The sequence below is a fragment of the Pangasianodon hypophthalmus genome, chromosome 4, assembly GCF_027358585.1.
Source record: "Pangasianodon hypophthalmus isolate fPanHyp1 chromosome 4, fPanHyp1.pri, whole genome shotgun sequence".
Taxonomy (NCBI): Eukaryota; Metazoa; Chordata; class Actinopteri; order Siluriformes; family Pangasiidae; genus Pangasianodon; species Pangasianodon hypophthalmus.
In genome coordinates, this window is record NC_069713.1 from 33101497 (window position 1) to 33126080 (window position 24584).

Sequence of the window (24584 nt, forward strand, 5' to 3'; positions counted from 1 at the left end):
AAAATTTTTACTTTAGCAGCTATCACCATAAAATACTACTTTAAAATTTATTTGGGACACAGTTTGAATTACAATTGTACAGGTTTATGAGATCACTGAGAAGGTGAAGGAGAACAGGAAGCAAATAAACACATCAATGAGCTGAAAGGGAGCCACACACAAAGCAATCAAGCGTAAACCTATAACAAGATATTACATTAAGGTCCATGTAAGGAGCAGGTCCACTCTTTTCCTCCAAAACAGCTTCAGTCCTTCAACTCAAATCTGACAACAACCATTACATCACCAGTCACTTAAAATTGACTTGTAATTTGATGTGTGTGTGTGTGTGTGTGAGAATAACTCCCTGAGATGAAATGAGGAAGAAACCTTGAGAGGAACCAGACTCAAAAGGGAACCCATCGTCATCTTGGTGACACTCAATAGTGAGATTCTAAATCATCACTCTTCTACAGAGCACTATGTGTGTTGGAAAGATTTTTAGCTTTAAGTCTATAATATTCAGGTGAAGTTATTCACTGTATAATGAATGAGAATTGAGCACAGTTTTTAGCAAGTTCAATTCTTAGGCTCATGTAGGCTTATTACATTTTTAGATACATCTTTCATGTATCCATGTGGTACAATCCACAGCAGCCTCAAGGCAAACTTTAAGCTATCCATGCAGGGCCATTTTCAACAGCAGTGAGAGACTCTCAGATGAAGGATGCTTCAAGCTGAAGCTGTGCATCAGCATGGGCCAGGCAGGACCAGAAGGCAGACATGTTAGGCAGCAGGGATAACATGTAACTCAACAGAGACAGAGAGAGAGGAAGGACATAGATTAAAAGGTATGATCTTGTCCTGTAATGGTTTAACAGTCTAACTACAAAAAGTGAGAGCCAGAATGTAACAAAGGCATGAGGGCACCCAGGGACATAAAGCGGCCAGCCACTCCGCCATCAACAAACCTGAGTGAACAGATGAGTCTGTGTGTGTGTTTGTGGGGGCAGACCACAGCACCCAGCATTCTAGTTTACCGAAACACTCTATGAACCATCCAGAGCTGCACCTTAATCTAAGAGGAAAAACTATTAAAAAAAAGGCTTGACTAAACAAATAGGTTTCAGCCTAGACTTAAAGATAGAGACTGAGGCCGAGTCCCGAACACTACGCGGAAAGCTGTTCCATAACTATGGGGCTTTTTAAGAAAAAGGTCTGACTGCTGCTGTAGTTTTTGTTATTCTAGGTACCAACAAAAGGCCTGCACCTTTTAATCAAATCAGGCATGATGGATCATAAAAGACCAAAAGTTTGCTCATGTACTGCAATGTGAGACCATTCACTACTTTATAGGTCAATAGTAGTGTTTTATAATCAATGCAAAATTTTATTGGGAGCCAGTGCAGTGTACATCAGCAAGATCTACCAAGGCAAACTCACGTGGTAGGTAGAATGGTCTGCGGTTGATCTGCATTGTTGCACCAACTTTGGTTGATATATATCCCCACAACTCCACCTTTTGTTTTGATGCAAAGATCCGTAATACGATTGGCTCTGTACAACACAAAGCCAGGAAGTTCTACTGCCATATCTGGTACACAGTCATTTAGACAGGTCTCCATGAAAGAGAAGACAGAGGTGTGAGTGAAGTCCTTTTTACACCAAATTAAAAAACTGAATTCATTGACTTTGTTGGTGAGGGAGCGGACGTTTGATAAAAATATCCTGGGAAGTGAAGATTTTAATCCATTTTTCCTGAAGTGGACGAAGACACCAGCTTGCTTCCTCCTCCTCCTCCTCTGCTGCTGTATGGTTTGCTTGATTGTGATTACACCTGTCAATAAAAGGTTCAATAGATCTTTGGATATTGATTGTAATTTTGGTGACAGATTGGATGCAGGTGAGACTCTGATGTTAGAAAGGGTTTCACAAAACTTTAAATTACAAAACTGTAAATTCTAGTACATAATTACAAAGTTTACTTCTAGCTGCCTGTGCTCCTAGTAGAAATACTTATGTCTTGTCAGAATTATGTAGGAGGAAGTTACTCAGCATCCAGCATCTAATGGCCTTTACACATTCCTGTCTGTCTGGTGTCTGTCATCTGGCTTTGCTGAAACATATGTCATTGGCATAGTAGTGAAAGATAATACCATGTTTATGAATAATTGTACCTAGAGGTAGCATACATAGAGAAAAAGAGCAGTGAGCCTAGAACAGATCATTGAGGAGCAACAAGACTCACGATAATCCATAATTTTTAGAGTGACCCTGGATAGTGCAATATTAATTAATAACTATACAGTTGTACAGAAAAAGGGAAAGAGTAATACAGTTTTTTTCTGAATTGCTAAAACACATTTCTTGAAACCATCACTCATTTTCTCAAAACCTTAAACGCAAATCCAAATACTCAAACTAAATTCACAAAACCTCTGACTCTTCTTGCAAAATCAAACAATTGCTTCAAAACCATTTCAACAGCACTCAAAATCAAACAATGCTTTCAGATCATACACACATGAGTCAATCATACACACACTGCAGCTCATTCATTAGACACTACATTAAAAAATGGAGAACACAGCATCCAGGGCATGTAGTTACAAAAAAAGTTTTTTGTATATAGTAAAAAACACACAAAACAAAAGAAATCACACCTAATTATGGTGAATTTACAGAAAAACATGTTACGATCAAAAAAGAAGAAGAAGAAGAAGAAAAAACACATCAGAAAGATTATTCTGCCTCAGGATCACGTCTTTGAGCTGGGCCCGGCCAGAGGACTTCATCTACGTTGCAGGCAATGTTGTCCCTTGCCAGGCAATGGGCAAAAAACCCTCTGGTGTGGTGACATTGCCACCACGCTGACCAGGGACTGCCATTATTGCATGTTGGCCAATTACGTTTCTCCCTCTCCTTCTTCTCTTCATAAGATTGAATACTGCTTCATCTACAAAACTCCATTCATGGGGCCTTTCCATGGAATCCAATTCAAACACTCTCTGTAAATGAAAATAGTCATTTACTGTAGTAAGTGATACTGAAAGACTTTTACAATAGTGTCTTTGTATGCACTCATGATTTACCTACACAACAACATAGTGCACTTTACAGTAACTGTAGGCTAGAAGCTCAGAAGTGTACTGTAAGTATGTCTGAATGTTTACTTACTTGCACATACTGATGTCGTAGATCTTTGACCCTAAATTTTGTTTTAGTGAGTGAGAATGTGTTTAGAGTTTAGCAGAAAGAGTGCCTGAGATTTGCAAACAGTGTCTAACTGCCTGAACTTGTTTAAGGTTTTGCAGAAAGAGTGATTTATTCGACAAATTGGTTTAGGCTATTGAGAAGTTGGTTCAGAGAATGGGGTTTATTGTCTTAGCAATTGTGAAAAACTGTAAATGTGTTGATACTGGCTGTTCTCTATGATCTTATTGTGAATAGGAGTTCTGGGATGAGAAAAGGATAGTTTTTAGTATTATAGCAGCAGGGTTTGGGTCTTAGGGTATCCAGGTGAAATTACAACAGCATAATGAGGATTGTAAGTGCTGAAAGCCCCCAAATGAAGAAGAAGAAGGATTAGGTGAACCAGGTAGAGCTTCAGGATGAATCAAGCAGGTCTGGAGTTTGAGAGTTTTACAGCAGTGTAAGTGTGTCATGTAAAGGCATCTTCATAACATCAGGCAGCAGCAGTTGATGTACAGCTTGATACAGACAGAACAGATTATTAGGACTGCAAAGAGCACACAGTGCAACTACTTCACAGAACACTTCACAGGGTTCCAGGTTTGACCTTTGGTGTCTGTGCATGTTCTCTCTGTGTCAGTGTGGGTTTCCTCTGGGGTATCCATTTTTCTTTCACTGTCCAAAAACTAGCCAGATCGTTGGATCAGCTAAGATACACCGAGGAGCCATAGTGTTAAAACCACTGAGAGGTGAAGTTAATAACATTGATTATCTCATTATAATGGCACCTTTCAAGGGGTGGGATATATTAGGCAGCAAGTGAACAGTCAGTTCTCGAAGTTGATGTGTTGGAAGCAGGAAAAAATGGGGAAGTGTAAGGATCTGAGCAACTTTGACAAGGGCCAAATTGTGTTGGCTAGAGGACTGAATCAGAGCATCTCCAAAACAGCAGGTCTTGTGGGGGGTTCCCAGTGTGCAGTGGTTAGTACTTACCAAAAGTGGTCCAAGGAAGGACAACCGGTGAACCAGCGACAGGGTCGTTCAAGGCTCACTGATGCGCATGGGGACAGAAGGCTAAGAAAACTGACTACGCCATCTTGTGGAGAAAGGAGAAAGACTTTAACACACCAAGGGTTTTTGTTTGTTTGTGTGGTTTTTAACTGAACCCTACCACTATGCCCCAGTTTGCACTAAAAAAGGGGATGCTGGGAATAAGAAGTCTTTTTTCATTCACAAATCATAACTAATAGTAATTTGCAGAACATAATTCTATTTAAATCCTGAACTTGTACAGAGCCTCAGCTGCTTCACTCGAGTTCAGCTTTCTATCTAATGTAACTGAGTAAGATAAAAATGTGTAGCTGTCGTGTTAATCCTTCTTTATTCTTCTTTCCTGTTTCTTTCAGCTGCATATGTTACCACAAATGCTGTTTGTGTCTGTGGTTAACTGATAACAAGTTGGTAAAGGGAGTATCTTTGACGTGGTTTTAGAAACTTCATGTAAACCATTGTTATGTTTTTGTACAGTCTTTAATTGACTCTGTATTACTGTGCTGCTACTCTGAGAGCGCAGTGATAGAGTGCAGAATCTGAAATCTGCAGATCTTTGATAGTAAGTTCAGTAGAGTCTGAGGTTGTTTCTGACTCGAATCGAGTGCCAGAGGGATTGTACTGACTAGAACTTCGCGACTTTGCGCCTTTATACAGTAAAAACTGTGGTGCGCTGTTAGGATATCGTTTGTACCAGTAAAGATAAATGTTATCGCTGCTTGACTCATATGAACATTTCAGAGTAACAGTGTCTGTTTCTTTCCTGATAATGTTGCTATCTTCATCCATTGGCCCAATTTTATCTGCAAAACTGCCTGCTGTAGAGAAGAACATAAAGAAATAAATCTGTAAAGTATTTTTGTAAACAAAATATTGACTTAAGAAATTGAGAAATGACTAGATTAACAAAAACTTGGATATTAATTAATTCAGTTGATTAACTGATGAAAGTGAATTACCTGTAGCTAGAGTGAGAATCAGTGGTGTGTATCTCACTATGTACAGTAAGTTGTATAGTTGAGCCATTTCTGAACACAGCTCTGTGAGGATTCTGTATAATAGTGCTGTATGTGCTGAACTTTACACATGAGGGAACACGTCTCTAGAAGGCCACACCCAGGAAGTGCTGCTGTTGTAGCATAACTTTGTACAGATCATCACTTCACAGTATCAGTGACAGCCTGTGTTGTGATTGAAAATTTAACATCTATACAAAAATCTAAGCCTCTGCCAGTTTGGGTGTTTTCTACATTATTTGTACACTAAAAAACAGAAAAAAAGTGACTGGTGAAAAAAGTGATTTGGCAAGAGAATTTTTATTTGCCTGTTAAAATCAATGCATCACCTTTAGCAACAGATGTAAATTAATTTATTGACTTATTTATTTACTTACATAAAGTTGTCAATAATTTGTTTGTTAATCATTTAATTTACAGTTTCTTGTTTGTTGAAACACCAGATGGTGCGACTTGGACACATCATCAGTGATGAATCCGGGGTCATAGGGTGTTTCAGGACTTGGATCATCAGACACCCTCACCCAGGTGACCCAGCCCAGGGTGATCAGTCCCCGACTTGTGTCCAAGTAGTGCTTCACGCCACGGATCAGCCCTCTTGATCCTCAGCCACCTCAACGCTTTTTCTACAGCTTTGGTGATGTTCTTGGTGGCTCTTCTTTCCTTCAACCCTCTGATGTAATGTGCTTTCTTAACTGGTGTGGTTCTGCATGCAGTGTTGCTTGTCTCTGTCTCTTTGTTTCTGTTTCCTTTGCAGCTGCTGCACTGTGAGCTGGTGTGTGTAAGCAGACCCAACCTTCTTGTGTGGAGGACATTGTGTTTTATATTTTGTTTTTTATTTGGCACAATTCTCAGTTATGCAGATTTTCAGTTTGTCACGTCCACCATGGACAATTCCCCTCCAGACCACCAGAGGGCTCCCTTACTCACATTTTTTGAAATTCTTCTTTTGTTGTCTGCCCCACTTCCTTCCTTGTTTGTGCTCACCTGTTTTGTGTTCCTCTAATTAGTTTCCCTATTTAAGTTCTGTTTTTCCCTCCTTAGTTGTGCAGCATTGTGTGTGTAGTTGGTGTGGCTGCTGGTGTGTTATTTGCAGTGTGAGTGGTTTTTGTTGGTTTTACACTTTTTCCTCCAGAAAAAAAAAACATTAGTTGGCTGGTCCTGTAGATTACAGATGTCAAAATCCGGTCCTAGAGGGTCGACTAAAGCTGTTAAAGAATGAGTTGAATTAGGCGTTACAGCATGGAAATCACCAAACTGCTGGACTCCAAACCTCCAGCACCAGAATTTAGCAGCCCTAATGTAGAGAAACATACAGCGGAAGTGGTGTTATCTTTCTACATTTCTTCCAGAATGCAAAATGACAAAGCTTTTACCCAAGACATTCTTCATATTGACAATATTGGTCAGTTCAGAGGGAAAGTAGCACCTTTTTGTCAAAATGAAAAATACTTGAAAAACATGAAATTGCACCTTATTGCACCATGACAGGTGCATTTCTTTTTGTTATTCATTTAATCGTTATTCTGCTTGAGTAAAGAAATTCCAGAGGCTCAGATGTTCGGACATCTAGGGGACGTTCCTTCCACCATCTAGATTACAGAACAGAGAAGAGTCTTGATGCAGGTCTTCCTTGTACCCTGAGAGATGGAGGGATCAGTCGAGCAGTGTTAGAGGATCAGAGGGAGCGTGGTGCAGTGCGAGGTGTGATAAGAGCTTTTAGGTAAGTGGGTGCTGGTCTGTTTTTGGCTTTGTAGGTGAGCATCAGTGTTTTAGATCTGATCCAGCAGCTACAGGAAGCCAGTGGAGGGAGCGTAGCAATGGGGTGGTGTGGGAACTTAGGAAGGTTGAAAACCAGTGGTGCAGCTGCATTCTGGATCAGTTGCAGAGGACGAATGGAGCTCAGAAGCAGAGCTGCCAGGAGCGAGTCTCAGTAGTCCAGTCCCGAAATGATAAGTGACTGAATGAGCACCTGAGTGGGCTGTGTGGATAGAAATGGACGAATACTTCTTTAATAAATTAGTAATAGTGCAAAGACTATATATATAGTGGAGAGATGTACAGTAATATTCTTTTCATGTGTTAATGGTGATGTAACAGTTTTATTTCACCTGAAATGTGGGAGTTGGTCACCTGTAGTGGAGGCTTAGAGGGGAAAATGAGAGCATCTGTAATTCACCCAGGTTTTTAAATTTATGTCATTTTAAAAGCACAGTAGAAATTTCCTGACATGCAGAATTCCCTAAAATTCCTTTAAAGAAAAATCTGTACTTTTTCATAACCAGTGATTGAATGTATTTGAAGACGCTGTAAAGACGATCGGTTTCCCCCCTGTTATGTGTCTATGAAAATCTTAGAGACTGTGTGACGTCTATAGTGTAAATAAATTAACAGGTAGTAAGAGAGAGCAAGAGAGAGCATCCAAAAGTAGCAATTCTCCTGGTCTCCTGGTTTGAAGGGGTGTAAAATATTTGAACTTTGCATTAGCTGCCAGGAACTAGACAACAGATAAGCTCCAATTAGAGGCCTAAAGTTCATGCAGCATTCAATGAGCACTGTGTTCATCACACTGTACTGTACTGTACAAATACTCTGGATTCCCTTCATGAGCAATACTGACATTACCTCCTCCAAAAGCACCCCATTCTATGGTTATGCCCAAATCCTCAAATTCTACTGCTGAAGCACCAACGGAGGTAAGTGTTAACCTTGGAATAGCAAGGCTTAAACGCTGTGAGCCAAAAGTTGTTCCTGTTGGTCAGAAAGAAGTTCTTGAACGCTGTGTGAACATAAAATCTGCAGGTCATGAACAATTTGCATTACTGGAGCAGCCATCAATTTCTTCCTTACCTGGTGGAATCTTCACTGATAGCTGTTTGATTTCCTTACCAAAGATCTCCCCTTTTAAAATCCCTGTGCAAGTAAGAAACGAGATGGACCATGATATAATAATTCCTATTAACTGTGTAATTGCTGAGTTAACTATTCCACAAGACATAATCCAAAATTTTCACCAAATGAGAACAGCAGCTTGTTCAAATCAGCAAGATGCATACACAAGTTCAAACTTGAAGTTTGACTTTGGAGATGCTCCAAAAGGGTCAAGCACAGAAACAAATTGTCAGATGAAACACCATTCAAGCAGTGTTCCTGTCCCATACATCCATGGGATTATGAGGCTGTTAGGAAAGCCTTACAATCCCTCCCAGATGCAGGCATCATCTGAGAATCCGAGTCCCTGTTTTCATCATCTATCATGGTGGTACGCAAGAAGAATGGCAACGTGAGATTATGCGTTGATTATCGGAAACTTAATTCACAAACCATTAAAGATGCCTATGCATCACCTAACCTGGAAGAATCTTTCTCTGCACTCAGCGGGTCTCAGTCGTTCTCCATGATGTACCTTAAGTCAGGATTCTACCAAATAGAAATGGAGAAAAACAGCTTTTGTATTCCCCCTAGGACTATGGGAATAGAATCGTATGCCACAAGGAATCACAAATGCCCCAAGCACATTCCAACGCTTAATGGAGAAGTGCATTGGTGATATAAATTTGCACAAAGTGCTGGTATTCCTGGATGATTTGATTGTTTTCTCCAAAACATTGGAGGAGCATGAAGTACAGCTGACAAATGTTTTAAATCATTTGAGGGGATATGGCCTCACATTATCGCCTGAGAAATTCTGCTACTTTCAGACTTCGGAATGTTATTTAGACCATATTGGATCACATTATGCTGAATGAAAAATTATACAAAGCATTTTATATAAAGGTACTATGTCTGTATGATTGAAGAACTGGTAGAGTCTATATTATTGTGCAAAGTAGTATTCATAATCAAAGAAGTCAACATCTCTGGGGGATGTGAGCAGGGTCCTAGTACTTGGCCCACAATAAGAAAACTGACTACGCCATCATGCGCTGAGCATGTGTTAGTGGCACGCCAGGACTCATCTTCATCCCCTCAGTCAGCCCAGCTGCATGCTGGGTAGCTGGCCCAAGTGACAGGTTTTATCTTTGGATATATGTGAGTCATATAAACATAGGTCTTTGTTTAATTTACCCAGCTAAGCAGCGAATGTCATTAAAGTTCAGCATCTTTGCATGGAGCTAATTTGGAACACAAGGATCCAGAACCAGATAGTGAGTGTTCATTCCTTCATTCATATTCAGTCACCACTTTATCTGGTCATGGTTGCTGTGAATCCAGACACACAATTTCAGGAACACTGGGCACGAGGTAAGAATCACAGCTTGGATGGGATGCCAGCCATTCACACACTATTCAAAGCTAGAGGTAATTTACAGTTGCTGATCCACCTACCTGCATGTTAATGGGAGGTGGGAGGAAACCAGAGACCCTGGAGGAAAGTGTCTGATTTTAAGGAAACTCCGTGGAGCAAACATGCCTTAACGAATGGATGGAAACTCTGCAAGGTGAAAGAATTGTGTTCCCAAGTCACATTCCCATGTTATTTAATTTTACTGATTTCAGTGACACTATAAACACTATTTCCTTGATTTAAGAAAGTTTATATCCAACTAATAATATTTGATCAGATTTAATTCAGGTTTTGAGTTTGTTACAGTACAGAAAGATCAGAAACATTCTCTGGACACGATATCAGAATCTATTACAAAGCTGGGATGCAGTGCAGCTGCAAGTCAAACTAGGATCCTTTAAGCTGCATTTCATTATAATGCCCATATGATCTTCCAGGATGAATCCTGCTTCTCCTATTCATATCTACAGTTATACTCATTTAGAATGCGTTATCTGTTTAATCCAAATAATGTATTTGCATTTGGTTACATTCCTACTGGATCAGTAACTAGAATGCTAATTGCAGGCAGAGTTTACTGTCTTTTCTTCTTCTTGTTATTCTTCAACACTTTCATGTGTGAGGTCTGTGTAGGTTTTTGTACAGTGCAGTTGGATTTCCTGTCACTGTGGGCCACAGAGCACAGTAGTATAGTGCAGAGTCTGATACAGCAGCAGAGGAGATGAGCAGATCCACTCGTTTATTTTTATCATCAACTTTAGCAGACATTCTTGGGGGAGGGTTGGGACTCAGAGCTCCATTTTGATGAATATAAAGAAGGAACTCGGGTTTAGATTTTGGATATTGTCTGTACCACTGCAGGTAGTTGTTTCCTGTAGCACTGCTGGGTTTGTAGTTGCAGGACAGAGTAACATTACCACCTTCATCTACAACTTTAGTAGTTGTGAAAAGTGGCTGTATTGAATCTGGCATGGAGTCACCTGTCATAGAGAAGAGAACATAATGTTTTTAACCTTTACACAATCAAACCAGAACTACATAAGTCACACCCACATTTCTTAACACCACACAGAATAATTAATCACTAATTCAACACTTAATATTTCTGAAAGAACAAAAAGTCAATGTAGAACTCACCTAGTGAAAGCCACAGACACATGAATATAACAGTGAACATGATGAATGGTCTTAGCTGAATGAAAATATTCTTTCTGTACTCTGATATGTTAACATCATAAAGGTTGATGAAGCTCCGCCCCACAGCATCACATGACAGTGTCACCAATGTTACTGACAGATTGTTGATTCTTACTGAAGCATCCTGGCTTTACATTCAGCCTCACATGGGGAAACTGTCCTGAACTCAAACTGTAAGCAGGAAAATAATGTAATGATGAACAATTATTCATTCTAGTCTATAAAAATATAATCCAATAATTGCATTATTAAATATTTTAATTGCCTGTTATATTTTTCTAAGTCGTGCATTGGCCCCACCACATATAGCAGTGAACAAGTACACTATACGGCCAAAAGTATGTGGACACCTAACCCTCTCACCCATATGTGCTTCTTCCCCAAACTGGTCCCACAAATTTGGAAGCGCACAATTGTCTAGAATGTGTTTGTATCCTGTAGCATTAAGATTTCCTTTCACTGGAACTAAGGGAGCCAAACATGTTCCAGCATGACAATGCCCCTGTGCAGAAAGTGAGATCCATGAAGACATGGTGTGCCAAGGTTGGTGTAGAAGAACTCGAGTGGCCTGCACTGAACCCTGATCTCAACCCCACTCAACACCTTTGGGATGAATCGGTATGACGGCTGCACACCAGGCCTTCTTGCCCGAAATCAGTGCCTGACCTCTTGCACACTTGTAGCTGAATGAGAACAAATCCATATGGCCCCGTTCCAAAATCTAGTGGAAAACCTTTAGAGAAGATGGAGGCTGTTCTAGCAGCAAAGAGGAGACCAACTCCATATTAACTCCCATGGATTTGGAATGATGTTCAATACTCTGAATACTTTCTACACTTCTTTTGGCCTTTGGTGCAAGACTGCAATAAGATTACAAATCATGTACAATCTCTGTTTTTGATTCAGATCATTATATATAAAGGTACTATGTCTGTATGATTGAAGAACTGTAGAGTCTATATTATTGTGCAAAGTAGTATTCATAATCAAAGAAGTCAACATCTCTGGGGGATGTGAGCAGGGTCCTAGTACTTGGCCCACAATAAGAAAACTGACTACGCCATCTTGTGGAGAAAGGAGAAAGACTTTAACACACCAAGGGTTTTTGTTTGTTTGTGTGGTTTTTTTAACTGAACCCTACCACTATGCCCCAGTTTGCACTAAAAAAGGGGATGCTGGGAATAAGAAGTTATTTTTCATTCACAAATCATAACAAATAGTAATTTGCAGAACATAACTTTATTTAACTCCTGAACTTGTACAGAGCCTCAGCTGCTTCACTCGAGTTCAGCTTTCTATCTAATGTAACTGAGTAAGATAAAAATGTGTAGCTGTCGTGTTAATTCTTCTTTATTCTTCTTTCCTGTTTCTTTCAGCTGCATATGTTACCACAAATGCAGTTTGTGTCTGGTTAACTGATAACAAGTTGGTAAAGGGAGTATCTTTGATGTGGTTTTAGAAACGTCATATAAACCATTATGTTTTTGTACAGTCTTTCATTGACTCTGTATTACTGTGCGTCTACTTGAAGAGCGCAGTGATAGAGTGCAGAATCTGAGAGCTTTAGACCTCTGATAGTAAGTTCAGTAGAGTCTCTGGTTGTTTTTGACTCTAATCGAGAATCATCAGGAGTGCTCGCATCACTATATGACCTTGCGCCTTTATAGAGTAAAAACTGTGGTGCGCTGTTAGGATATTGTTTGTACCAGAAAAGCCAAATGTATTCACTGCTTGTTTCATATGAACATTTCAGAGTAACAGTGTCTGTTTCTTTCTTCATAATGTTGGTATCTTCATCCTTCGGCCCAATTTTATCTGCAAAACTGCCTGCTGTAGAGAAGAACATAAAGAAATAAATCTGTGAAGTATTTTTGTAAACAAAATATTGACTTAAGAAATTGAGATATGACTAGATTAACAAAAACATGGATATTAATTAATACAGTTGATTAACTGGTGAAAGTGAATTACCTGTAGCTAGAGTGAGAATCAGTGGTGTGTATCTCACTATGTACAGTAAGTTGTATAGTTGAGCCATTTCTGAACACAGCTCTGTGAGGATTCTGTATAATAGTGCTGTATGTGCTGAACTTTACACATGAGGGAACACGTCTCTAGAAGGCCACACCCAGGAAGTGCTGCTGTTGTAGCATAACTTTGTACAGATCATCACTTCACAGTATCAGTGACAGTGAACTGAGTCACCAATACAACACACAACTATTCCACTGTTGCTGATCAACACACTGCATCCCACTTCACCTCCTAAACATCTCTTTTGGAGTCAGAGGCCTGTGTTGTGTTTGAAAATTCAACATCTATACAAAAATCTAAGCCTCTGCCTGTTTGGGTGTTTTCTACATTATTTGTACACTAAAAAAAGAAAAAAAAGTGACTGGTGAAAAAAAGGATTTGGTATTTGCCTGTTAAAATCAATGCATCACCTTTAGCAACAGACATGAATTAATTTATCTACTTATTTATTTACTTACATAAAGTTGTCAAGAAGTTGTTTGTTAATCATTTAATTTACAGTTTCTTGTTTCTTGAAACACCAGATGGTGCGACTTGGACACATCATCAGTGATGAACCCGGGGTCATAGGGTGTTTCAGGACTTAGATCATCAGACACCCTCACCCAGGCGACCCAGCCCGGGGTGATCAGTCCCCGACTTGTGTCCAAGTAGCGCGCCACGCCACGGATCAGCCCTCTTGATCCTCAGCCACCTCGACGCTTTTTCTACAGCTTTGGTGATGTTCTTGGTGGCTCTTCTTTCTTCTTTTTATTGCTATATTTCGCCTCCTCGTGGAATAACAGGGACTAGCGCTTTCTTCAAATGCTTTCATTCAGTTACTTCCACTAGAAGAGTTTAATTTATGTAATCCATGTGGTGTGCTACATTAGAACATTTCTCAGGTCACATGGATCATGGGTTGAATACGGGCCATTTGGGCTCCACATGGGCATGTGCTGTGAGTGTGTTCATACATGGGCCGTTACTGGGCCCCAGTTGGTCTGCCATGAAAACACACACAGCAGGGTCCAAAAATCTGAGTCCACTAGTGAAAATGCTTCTGTTCTGAATTCTTTTCTGATTCCACAATTTTCAGTACAAATTATATTATTGACAACTCGAGTGAAAAGTAGAATCTTTGAAACATTTACATGAATTTCAGAGTTTCTTAGTATTTAGTTTGCGTGTAAATGCTCAGCCTCACGTAACTGTTTTGGTCAGCAGATGGGGACATTTTACGAATCTGTATTTCTTTCCAAATTGCATTCTGGGTTAATGATCTCCACCTGTGTTTGATTAGTCATTATGGTCACCTGTGTTCTGCCTATTTAAACCCTGCTTTGAGGTCAGTTTGGCTTCCCTAAGATTTTGTTGTTGTTATTTGTTGTGTATTAATATGAAACACAGGAGCCTGTTAGCTTCATGCACCAGTTTTTTCCTAAAGTCAAATTTCCATCCTGTGTTCAATACAGCTGAATGGCAGGAACTGATCTCATATCATGACACTCCCTTTTTTAAACAAACATTTAATCCCCATGTTACCAGAACACCAAGAGTCAGTTTCCTAAATGTCTCATCATTCCAGACATGAATGCCACAGACCAACATATAACAGATTTGTTACTCTAAACAGTCCAATTAAACTCGAAACAGATTTTTCCCTCATTGTGTGTCTATGAAAATGAAAAATGTTCATTTTCAGAGAAAGAAAGAAAGAAAGAATAGCAGGGCTCCTGTCTGCTAGCTCAAAAGGCATGTAAATTATTGAACATTAGCAGCTGATCTGCCTTCAGTTTAACAAAACTGTCTCATAATTAACAGATAGAAAGAGAGGAAGGATAACAGAGAGAGAGAGAGAGTGAGAGGTTTGAAGGGGTGTAAATTATTGAACTTTGCATTTGCTCTCCCTTCATTAGAACAAAACTGTGTTAAAGTTTTTGTACAGTGCAGTTGGATTTCCTGTCACTGTGGGCGCCAGAGCACAGTAGTATAGTGCAGAGTCTGATACAGCAGCAGAGGAGATGAGCAGATCCACTCGGTTATTATTATCAACTTTAGGAAACAGACGTGATGGAAGAGGGTCAGTTTTAAATCCACTTGGAGTGATGAAAAGAAGGGACTCAGGTTTAGATTTTGGATATTGTCTGTACCAGTACAGGGTGTTTACTGAAACACTGTAGTTGCAGGACAGAGTAACATCATCACCTTCATCTACAACTTTAGTAGTTGTGAAAAGTGGCTGTATTGAATCTGCCATGGAGTCACCTGTCATAGAGAAGAGAACATAATGTTTTTAACCTTTACACAATCAAACCAGAACTACATAAGTCACACCCACATTCTGATGTTTCTTAACACCACACAGAATAATTAATCACTAATTCAACACTTAATATTTCTGAAAGAACAAAAAGTCAATGTAGAACTCACCTAGTGAAAGCCACAGACACATGAATATAACAGTGAACATGATGAATGGTCTTAGCTGAATGAAAATATTCTTTCTGTACTCTGATATGTTAACATCATAAAGGTTGCTGAATCTCCGCCCCACAGCATCACATGACAGTGTCACCAATGTTACTGACAGATTGTTGATTCTTACTGAAGCATCCTGGCTTTACATTCAGCATCAGTTAGAGAAACTGGCCTAAATATATTTTAAGCAAAAACACAAACTAGAAGCAGGAACTGTAATAAAAGCTAATAATCACAACAATATATTTCATACAATTTAATTATTTAAAAAATATTATATAAGTATTAAATCACAATATAAAATGAAATGAGTCAATAATTTAATTACACATTATATATTTGTTATCAGTGGTGTCTGTACATCTAGTGGAACTGTACCTTTAAATTTAAACTAGTTTCTACATTGCTAAACCTAACATTTAAAACTAGTCAATCTGACACAGTCTGCTTTGTGTTTTTGTCTCTGTGTGTTTTTCAGATTCCATCAAACTAGAATAGAGCAAAGAACTCAAATGTAGCAGTAATGTTGTAGCTGTAATGCTGCAAGAATGTCCAGAACAGAGTGTTTACTGGGGTTCTGATCCACAGTGTCCACTGGGTCCATGTTCCTGTCCTGGGGAACCTGACAGCATGGTCTTCAGAAGTCAGTGATCAGTGCAAGAAGGAGATAATGAGCAGTTAACCAACAGACTAGGTTGTAGCTGAGCTAACAACTCCTCATACAAAGGAAGCTCTGATTATTGGGGTTGATGGATGACGTTCTCAGGCCATAGGGACGGCTCGGGAAAAATCTATAACTGCAGAAGGAGATTAATAATAAGTATGAAAACACAGAAGAGTAAAATGATTGCCTTGGTTTGAGTTCAGATTCCTGGCTTTACACACAGCAGTGTTGCCTCTGTGACACTGTCTATATTGTACAGTATCTTAAGTCATCCAGCTCCCCCTACAGACAGATGTAGGAATGACGACTCTGGAATCAGTCCTCCATAGTCAGGGCAACTCGACTCTCTGTTTCTTCTGATATTTCTAATGCATACAAACAATTTTAATGAAGTAAATAAAATAAGGGTGTTATGGAGGCTCAGCAGGTAATGTTGCTGCGTCACAGCTCCAGGGGTTCTGAGCTTGAGTTACTGTCTGTGTGCAGTTTCGCATGTTCTCCACATATCTGTGTGGGTTTCCTCCAGGTTCCCCAGTATCCTCTCACCTCCCCAATACATGCTGCTAGGTGGACCGACTGCTCGAAATTGCCCCAAGGTGTGAATGTGTGTATGCATGGTGCTCTGTGATGGACTGGACTCTCATTCAGGGTGTATTAACGCTTCACCCTCAGTGTTCTCAGGATCGGCTCTGGATCTACTGTGACCCTGACCAAGATAAAGTGCTGACTGAACATCAACGAATTAATGAATTAAAATAAACACCAATATTATTTAGGATGCTTTTTTTATATATAAATTTTCACAATTTTGGAAAATTGTGCTTTTTATAGATTATGAAATATAATAGTTTCATGTGCAATGTATATGAGTTACTGATATCAGCAGTAGTGAAGAAAAGCAAGAAGAGGAGTAACATTGTTATCCTGAGTGTTTAGTTCAGACCTCTAGCTGTAGAAATAAATGCCGGTGTTGTGTATTTGATGCTGTAGCTCCACCTATATATATAAATGAGGATTTCACAAAATTCACGCAAAAATCACAGCGACTATAACAAATCAGATTTCCAGTTCCAGGAGCAAATACAGATTAAATGTTCATGTGACATGTACACAGCAGTTAACAATGGCCATGACTGAATATATTTAAAATTTGTAAATGAAAGTATTTCTCTGTTAAACACAGCTCATCTCCACTTACCGTTCACGTAAAACAAAGGTAGGAGACCTCGGCTGTCCTGCTCTCTCGCCCAGTTTATCACCTGCCTACAATTTGTTTTTGATAAGCATACTGAGTCATTCAGTGAACAAATATCTTCAGCAATAATGGATAATAATTGCTATTATGTGTGATTTATAATCTGCTTGTATGTGCAGAGCACCACAGAGAAGACCATAATAAATAAGAAATAAACTAAAAAATAACCAATATTTACTTATTTTGAGATTATATGTTGAAATTATATTCTCATATGTTGAACTGAAAATCTTGGTGTGCAGAATGCTAATTTACAAATTACTTCACAAAGTATTGTCTGCACATCATTTTGCTAGGAATCAGGATGGTAGATCGAGAGACTCTGATTAATGAAAGGATTAGGTAGGGAGGGTGAAAGTGGGTTAGGCTTAAACATAATTGCAAGTACAACATATTTTTATTTATTTGTGAACTGTGTATAACACTTGAAGGTATAATGTAAACAAATCTACATGTGATAATTATACAGTAGAGGAATTCTGCTCAAGAACGTGATTTGGTTTAGAGATTCATTTCCAGGTTCTTTTGGTAAATACAGTCTGCACATATAATGCTATTTGCTCATGTTAAAGTCAGTTTAGTCAGTTTTGGATCCACCAAGTGAAGATGTGAAGATGTCACTTAGCAGAAGTGCCTGGTAGGGACCAGTGTAGAGTCTTTTACTTTCTGGGCAGTTTATGAGAAAGACAATGTGATGCTTTTCCAATCTTCAGCTGTCCAGTTTCAGTGAGTCTGTGCTCACAGGGTTTCAGATTCCTGTTCTTCACTGACAGGAGTGGAACCTGATGTGTTCTTCTCCTTTTCTAGCTCATATGTGGTACTTTTTGAGATGCTTTTCTACTCACCGTGGTTATAAAGAGTGGTGATTTGTATCTGTTGTGCATGAAAATTGCAAGAGATCAGCAGTTTCTCAAATACTCAAAGCAGCCTGACACTAAAAACAAAGCCACAAAGTCACTGAGATCACATTTTCCCCACATTCTGATATTTGATATGAACATTAACTCAAGCACTTGACCTGTATCTGCATGATTGTGTACATTGTGCTGCTGCCATTTCCTTATTCATCCATTTCATCTTTGTATTTGTACGATCAAACTCATGTCTGGTCAGAGTGTTGGGAAAAGGCCACTGCCTTAGCTCACATCCAGCAGAGTAACATGTGTTTGGATGTACATGCAGAATGAATGAATGAATGAATGAATGAACAATTAAACAATGAACTGTGGGGAAAAAACTATCAAAAAAAATGTCAGTAACTTTAATTCAAAATTGTACACACCAACATCACCTGACCCAATGGCTCTTTTAAAGTCAGTAGAATATTTATTGAGGAACAAAAATGTAGATTTGTGAATTTAGTGTGAATAATGTGTAATTGTCATGTTTAAATGCTCTTTATTTTATTTTCTCTTTCTTTCAGCTGCATATGTTACCACAAATGCTGTTTGTGTCTGTGGTTAACTGATGATAAGTTGGTAAAGGGAGTATCTTTGATGTGGTTTTAGAAACTTCATATAAACCATTGTTATGTTTTTGTACAGCCTTTCATTGACTCTGTATTACTGTGCTGCTACTCTGAGAGCGCAGTGATAGAGTGCAGAATCTGAGAGCTTTAGACCTCTGATAGTAAGTTCAGTAGAGACACTGGTTGTTTTTGACTCTAATCGAGGATCATCAGGAGTGCTACCATAACTATTTGACCTTGCGCCTTTATACAGTAAATACTGTGGTGCGCTGTTAGGATATTGTTTGTACCAGTAAAGCACAATGTTATTGCTGCTTGTTTCATATGAACATTTCAGAGTAACAGTGTCTGTTTCTTTCCTGATAATGTTGGTATCTTCATCCCTCGGCCCAATTTTATCTGCAGCACTGCCTGCTGTAGAGAAGAACATAAAGAAATAAATCTGTGAAGTATTTTTGTAAACAAAATATTTACTTGTGAAATGACTAGATTAATAAAAATATGGATATTAATTAATACAGTTGATTAACTGATGAAAGTGAATTACCTGTAGCTAGAGTGAGAATCAGTGGTGTGTATCTCACTATGTACAGTAAGTTGTATAGTTGAGCCATTTCTGAACACAGCTCTGTGAGGATTCTGTATAATAGTGCTGTATGTGCTGAACTTTACACATGAGGGAACACGTCTCTAGAAGGCCACACCCAGGAAGTGCTGCTGTTGTGGCATAACTTTGTACAGATCATCACTTCACAGTATCAGTGACAGTGAACTGAGTCACCAATACAACACACAACTATTCCACTGTTGCTGATCAACACACTGCATCCCACTTCACCTCTTAAACATCTCTTTACAGTGGTGGGAATCACATCCCACTATTAGCAAACTTATTCTATTTATTATTGAGTTTTTATAGTCATTAGCCTGTTTGATTGGTCACTTGATTCCTTTCTTTTTAGCATTTTGTTCCTATAGAAATATGGATTTGTTTATTTGTTCAGCGTGGAAGCTTGGCCCATTAATATGAATAAATCAAGCTTTATTTGGTTACTAAAATGAATAAAAACCTGGCTATAAATAGAGTTCACATAACTACCTGTAGATGAGGCTGAAAAGCGATTCAGTTCCCACACCATTCTGATCTTTAAAAAACACAACACTTCCATAACTCTCTACAGTCTATTTAAATGCATTTAAAGTGGATTTATCTTTATTATTTACCTGAAGAGGTAATGTTTACTGAGTAGGATTTTAATTTTATACAATAACAACATATTCTAATGTAAAGACCCTTTTTTTATTTAAACACATTTTAGCATGAATAGATGTGAAATATTCTTCATGATATGTAGTTGCTCTAATAAATAAACACAATCTTATTCAACTCACAACATTTCACTTAAACATATATTTTTCTAAACAAATTCTGTCCACAAATAACAGCTACATTTGTTGGGACATTTTGGGTTTTGGGTTTAAATAATAAAACAGACCTGATGCATGAGAATTAAATTCATGAAATAATAAAATTTCTTAATATCCAGAAAGGTGATTAACATTTTCTATGGAGATTATTCTAGCACAATCAGCATAGATATTCAAAGTTATTGCAACATCAAAGACTGGAAATTGAAAAAGGAAAATTTATTTGAATCAAAAAGCCAAACAGCTCCCCCTCCTGAGAAAAAGAAAAACCTCCCTTTTGTGATGTGAAGGAGTTTTTGTACAGTGTGTTTGAGTTTCCTGTTACTGTGGGCTGCATGGCGCAGTAGTACAGTGAAGAGTCTGATACTGCAGCAGGAAAGATCTCCAGATCTACTTTCTTTTCATTTTTACGGAGTCTGATAGATAGTCTTGGGTCAAGTTGTTCAGCTTTACTGACACGCTCTGTAGATATAATAATCCTCAGCAGAAACTCTGGTCCTGATTGAGGGTTTTGTCGATACCAGTAGAGATAGTCAGCTGATTGATCATATGTGCAGGTCAGTGTGGTGCTGCTGCCTTCACTTGAAGATATGACGGGTTGGTCTGGTGTAATGCTGCTGTCAACAGCACCTGCTGTAAAGACATTGCAACAACACAAACATTTCTATTTTCATTGCTTAAGGACGTTAATTTTTTTTTTTACCAACTGAATCATCATGTTTAGGTATCAGTACAAATCTCCAGCATCCACCTAAAGTTTGTGTATAATATAAATGACTTACCAATGTTTTTAACAGCTATGAAAACAAAGAAGAGGAACATGATTGTTGTGAGTGTCTCTCTTGCAGTAGATATAAACGGCAGTATCTCTGTGAAACTGTCTAAACTGTATCTCACCACATCTAGCTCCTCCCACTTTTACTTAGGCGTAGTCAAGTGCTCTGGCTTTCCACAACCCCAGAAGACTTGCCTCATTCCAGCTCAACTGGATCAGCTGCAGGATCCTGAACAAGAAAGTTATGAAAAACAAAACACAGTTCAGTAGAAATGGAAGAGGAATTGGGCCATGCGCTGAGCATGTGTTAGTGGCACGCCAGGACTCATCTTCATCCCCTCAGTCAGCCCAGCTGCATGCTGGGTAGCTGGCCCAAGTGACTGGTTTTATTTTTGGATATATGTAAGTCATATAAACATAGGTCTTTGTTTAATTTACCCAGCTAAGCAGCGAATGTCATTAAAGTTCAGCATCTTTGCATGGAGTTAATTTGGAACACAAGGATCCAGAACCAGATAGTGAGTGTTCATTCCTTCATTCATATTCAGTCACCACTTTATCTGGTCATGGTTGCTGTGAATCCAGACACACAATTTCAGGAACACTGGGCACGAGGTAAGAATCACAGCTTGGATGGGATGCCAGCCATTCCCACACTGTTCAAAGCTAGAGGTAATTTACAGTTGCTGATCCACCTACCTGCATGTTAATGGGAGGTGGGAGGAAACCAGAGAACCTGGAGGAAACTGTCTGATTTTAAGGAAACTCCGTGGAGCAAACACGCCTTAACGAATGGATGGAAACTCTGCAAGGTGAAAGAATTGTCTTCCCAAGTCAAATTCCCATGTTATTTAATTTTGATGATTTCTGTGACACTATAAACACTATTTCCTTGATTTCAGAAATCTGCCATGGAGTCACCTGTCATAGAGAAGAGAACATAATGTTTTTAACCTTTACACAATCAAACCAGAACTACATAAGTCACACCCACATTCTGATGTTTCTTAACACCACACAGAATAATTAATCACTAATTCAACACTTAATATTTCTGAAAGAACAAAAAGTCAATGTAGAACTCACCTAGTGAAAGCCACAGACACATGAATATAACAGTGAACATGATGAATGGTCTTAGCTGAATGAAAATATTCTTTCTGTACTCTGATATGTTAACATCATAAAGGTTGATGAAGCTCCGCCCCACAGCATCACATGACAGTGTCACCAATGTTACTGACAGATTGTTGATTCTTACTGAAGCATCCTGGCTTTACATTCAGCAGCAGTTAGGGAAACTGGCCTAAATATATTTTAAGCAAAAACACTAACTACAAGCAGGAACTGCTGATAAAAGATAATAATCACAAAAATATATTTCATACAATTTAATTATTTAAAAAATATTATATAAGTATTAAATCACAATATAAAATGAAATGAGTCAATAATTTAATTACACATGATATATTTGTTATCATTTGTGTCTCTACATCTAGTGGAACTGTTCCATTTAAATTTAAACTAGTTTCTACATTGCTAAACCTAACATTTAAAACTAGTCAATCTGACACAGTCTGCTTTGTATTTTTGTTTCTAGGTGTTTTTCAGATTCCATCAAACTAGAATAGAGCAAAGAAATCAAATGTAGCAGTAATGTTGTAGCTGTAATGCTGCAAGAATGTCCAGAACAGAGTGTTTACTGGGGTTCTGATCCACAGTGTCCACAGGGTACATGTTCCTGTCCTGGTAAACCTGACTGTCACGGATTCACCGGAGGCCTTCCCTTCTACCAACGGTTTATCAAGAACTTCAGCATGATCACAGCTCCACTCACTTTGGTACTAAAAGCTAGTCCTAAGTCCCTCTCCTGGTCCCCAGAAGCAGAACAAGCTTTCCAATGCCTAAAAAACACCTTCACCACTGCGCCACTCCTCGTCCACCCTGATCGCACAAAGCCATTTGTGGTAGAGGTCGATGCTTCCACCTCTGGAGTAGGCGCAGTGCTCTCACAGCAGCAGGATAACCTCAGCAAACTTCTTCCATGTGCCTTCTTTTCAAAGAAACTCTCACCGGAGGAGCAATACAGTGGAATATGGAAGACCTCATCGCTGCCGCTTCTCTTACAGATCCTGCTCCGCCGGAATGCCCCGCTGGAGTGATGTGTGTCCCCGCACAACTCGGGACCCAACTGATTCAAGCAGCTCACACATCCTTGGACACTGGTCTCCCGGGGATCGATCATACCCCCTCTACTACAAGACTGTTCGTGGTGGCTTGGCATTCGTTCCGACATTCAGAGGTTTGTTAAGGGATGCAGAGAATGCATGATCTCCAAGGTTCCACGTCATCTACCTCAGGGAAAGCTGCTCCCACTACCCATTCCTCAACGCCCTTGGTCACACCTAGAGGTAGATTGGCTTCAGATGGCTTCACCTGCATACCAGCTGTTGTTGACAGGTTCTCCAAAGCGTGCAAGCTGATCCCACTCAAGGGACTTCCCATGGCATTCGAAGCTGCAGAAATCCTGTTCAACCAGATATTTAGAAATTTTGGTAAATTTGGTATGTCCTGAAGACATAGTTTCTGGCAGAGGACCGCAATTCATCTCATGTGTTTGGAAGGCCTTTTTCTCTCTCCTAGGTGTGACCGTGAGCTTCACCTCGGGCTTTCATCCCCAAGCCAATGGACAGACGGAGAGGAACGTACAGAGGTAGAGATCAGTTGCTTCCTCTGAACATACTGCCATGACCACCAGAACTCCTGGAACCGGTACCTCGTCTGGGCCGAGTATGCACAGAATTTACTTCGACAATCCATCACCGGCCTCACTCCCTTCCAGTGTGTACTCGGCTTCCAACCTCCTCTCTTCCCTTGGTCCGGTGAACCATCCGAGGTACCTTCTGTGGACCACTGGTTCCGGGAGAGCAAGAGAGTCTGGGAAGAGGCCCATCACCAGCCGCAGCGGGCAGTACGCTGCCATAAGAGACATGCCGACACTCGTAGAAACGAAACACCCACCTACCAGCCCTGTGACAAGGTATGGCTCTCCACCCAGGACATCAGGCTCTGTCTGCCCTGCCGAAAGCCGAGTCCCAAGTACATTGGTCCGTTCCAGTTCGTAAGGCAAATTAACCCTGTCACATATGAACTCCGGCTCCCAGCACACCTCAAGATTCACCCTTCTTTTCACGTATCCCTCCTGAAACCTCACCACTCTCCTGTGTCTCTTTCATCCAGAGATCCCATTGACAGTACGGAACCCCCTGTTGCTCCAATAGCAGATGAAGAGTTCATCCTGAGACCCCATGCTCCTCCACTAGTTCCATCAGAAACATCCACATCGTCCAGCACCCAGATGTCGAGGTAGGCCACTGTGACGTTGGGGTCCTTGGCCTTCAGGAGCGAGCTGTGAGGGGGGGTACTGTCACGGAGTGACCGGAGCCGTTCCCTAGTCAACGCCCACCATCGCCAGAGTTCTAACCAGTCACTCGTCATCACGCCCAATCAGCACCACATATAAGCACATGTTTCCGTTCAGTCAGCGTCTGACCTACTATTAGGCTACAGACCCTTACCTGCTCGTTGTTCTTCTGTTGGTTTCCAAGTTGTTACTAATCTGCTGTGTTGTGTGTGTTTCCCTCCAGCTCTCTCTGTATTTCCCGAAGTACTGTTCCGGGACGTGTGCTTCTGCCATAGCTCCATTCCCCTTCACCACGCTACCTCACCGGATCACAACTTATGTTACGTAACGTAACTTAATCTATAACTGCAG

At 39.8% G+C, this 24584-nt stretch overlaps 1 long non-coding RNA gene and 1 gene segment (V, D, J or C); both read right to left on the bottom strand.

The window, feature by feature from the left end:
• Nucleotides 1-1723: 1723 nt before the first annotated feature.
• On the bottom strand, nt 1724-10702 carry LOC117596956 (T cell receptor alpha variable 12-3-like). The segment is given in 3 exon segments: nt 1724-1784; nt 10202-10505; nt 10663-10702. Coding segments are annotated over 3 exon segments (405 nt in total).
• A 9882-nt stretch (nt 10703-20584) lies between these two features.
• LOC117596924 (uncharacterized) lies at nt 20585-21599 on the bottom strand. The gene is made up of 3 exons (XR_008301568.1): nt 21506-21599; nt 20929-21035; nt 20585-20664 (listed from the first exon to the last, which is right to left on the bottom strand). It is a non-coding gene; the product is annotated as an uncharacterized LOC117596924 (long non-coding RNA).
• Nucleotides 21600-24584: the final 2985 nt, after the last annotated feature.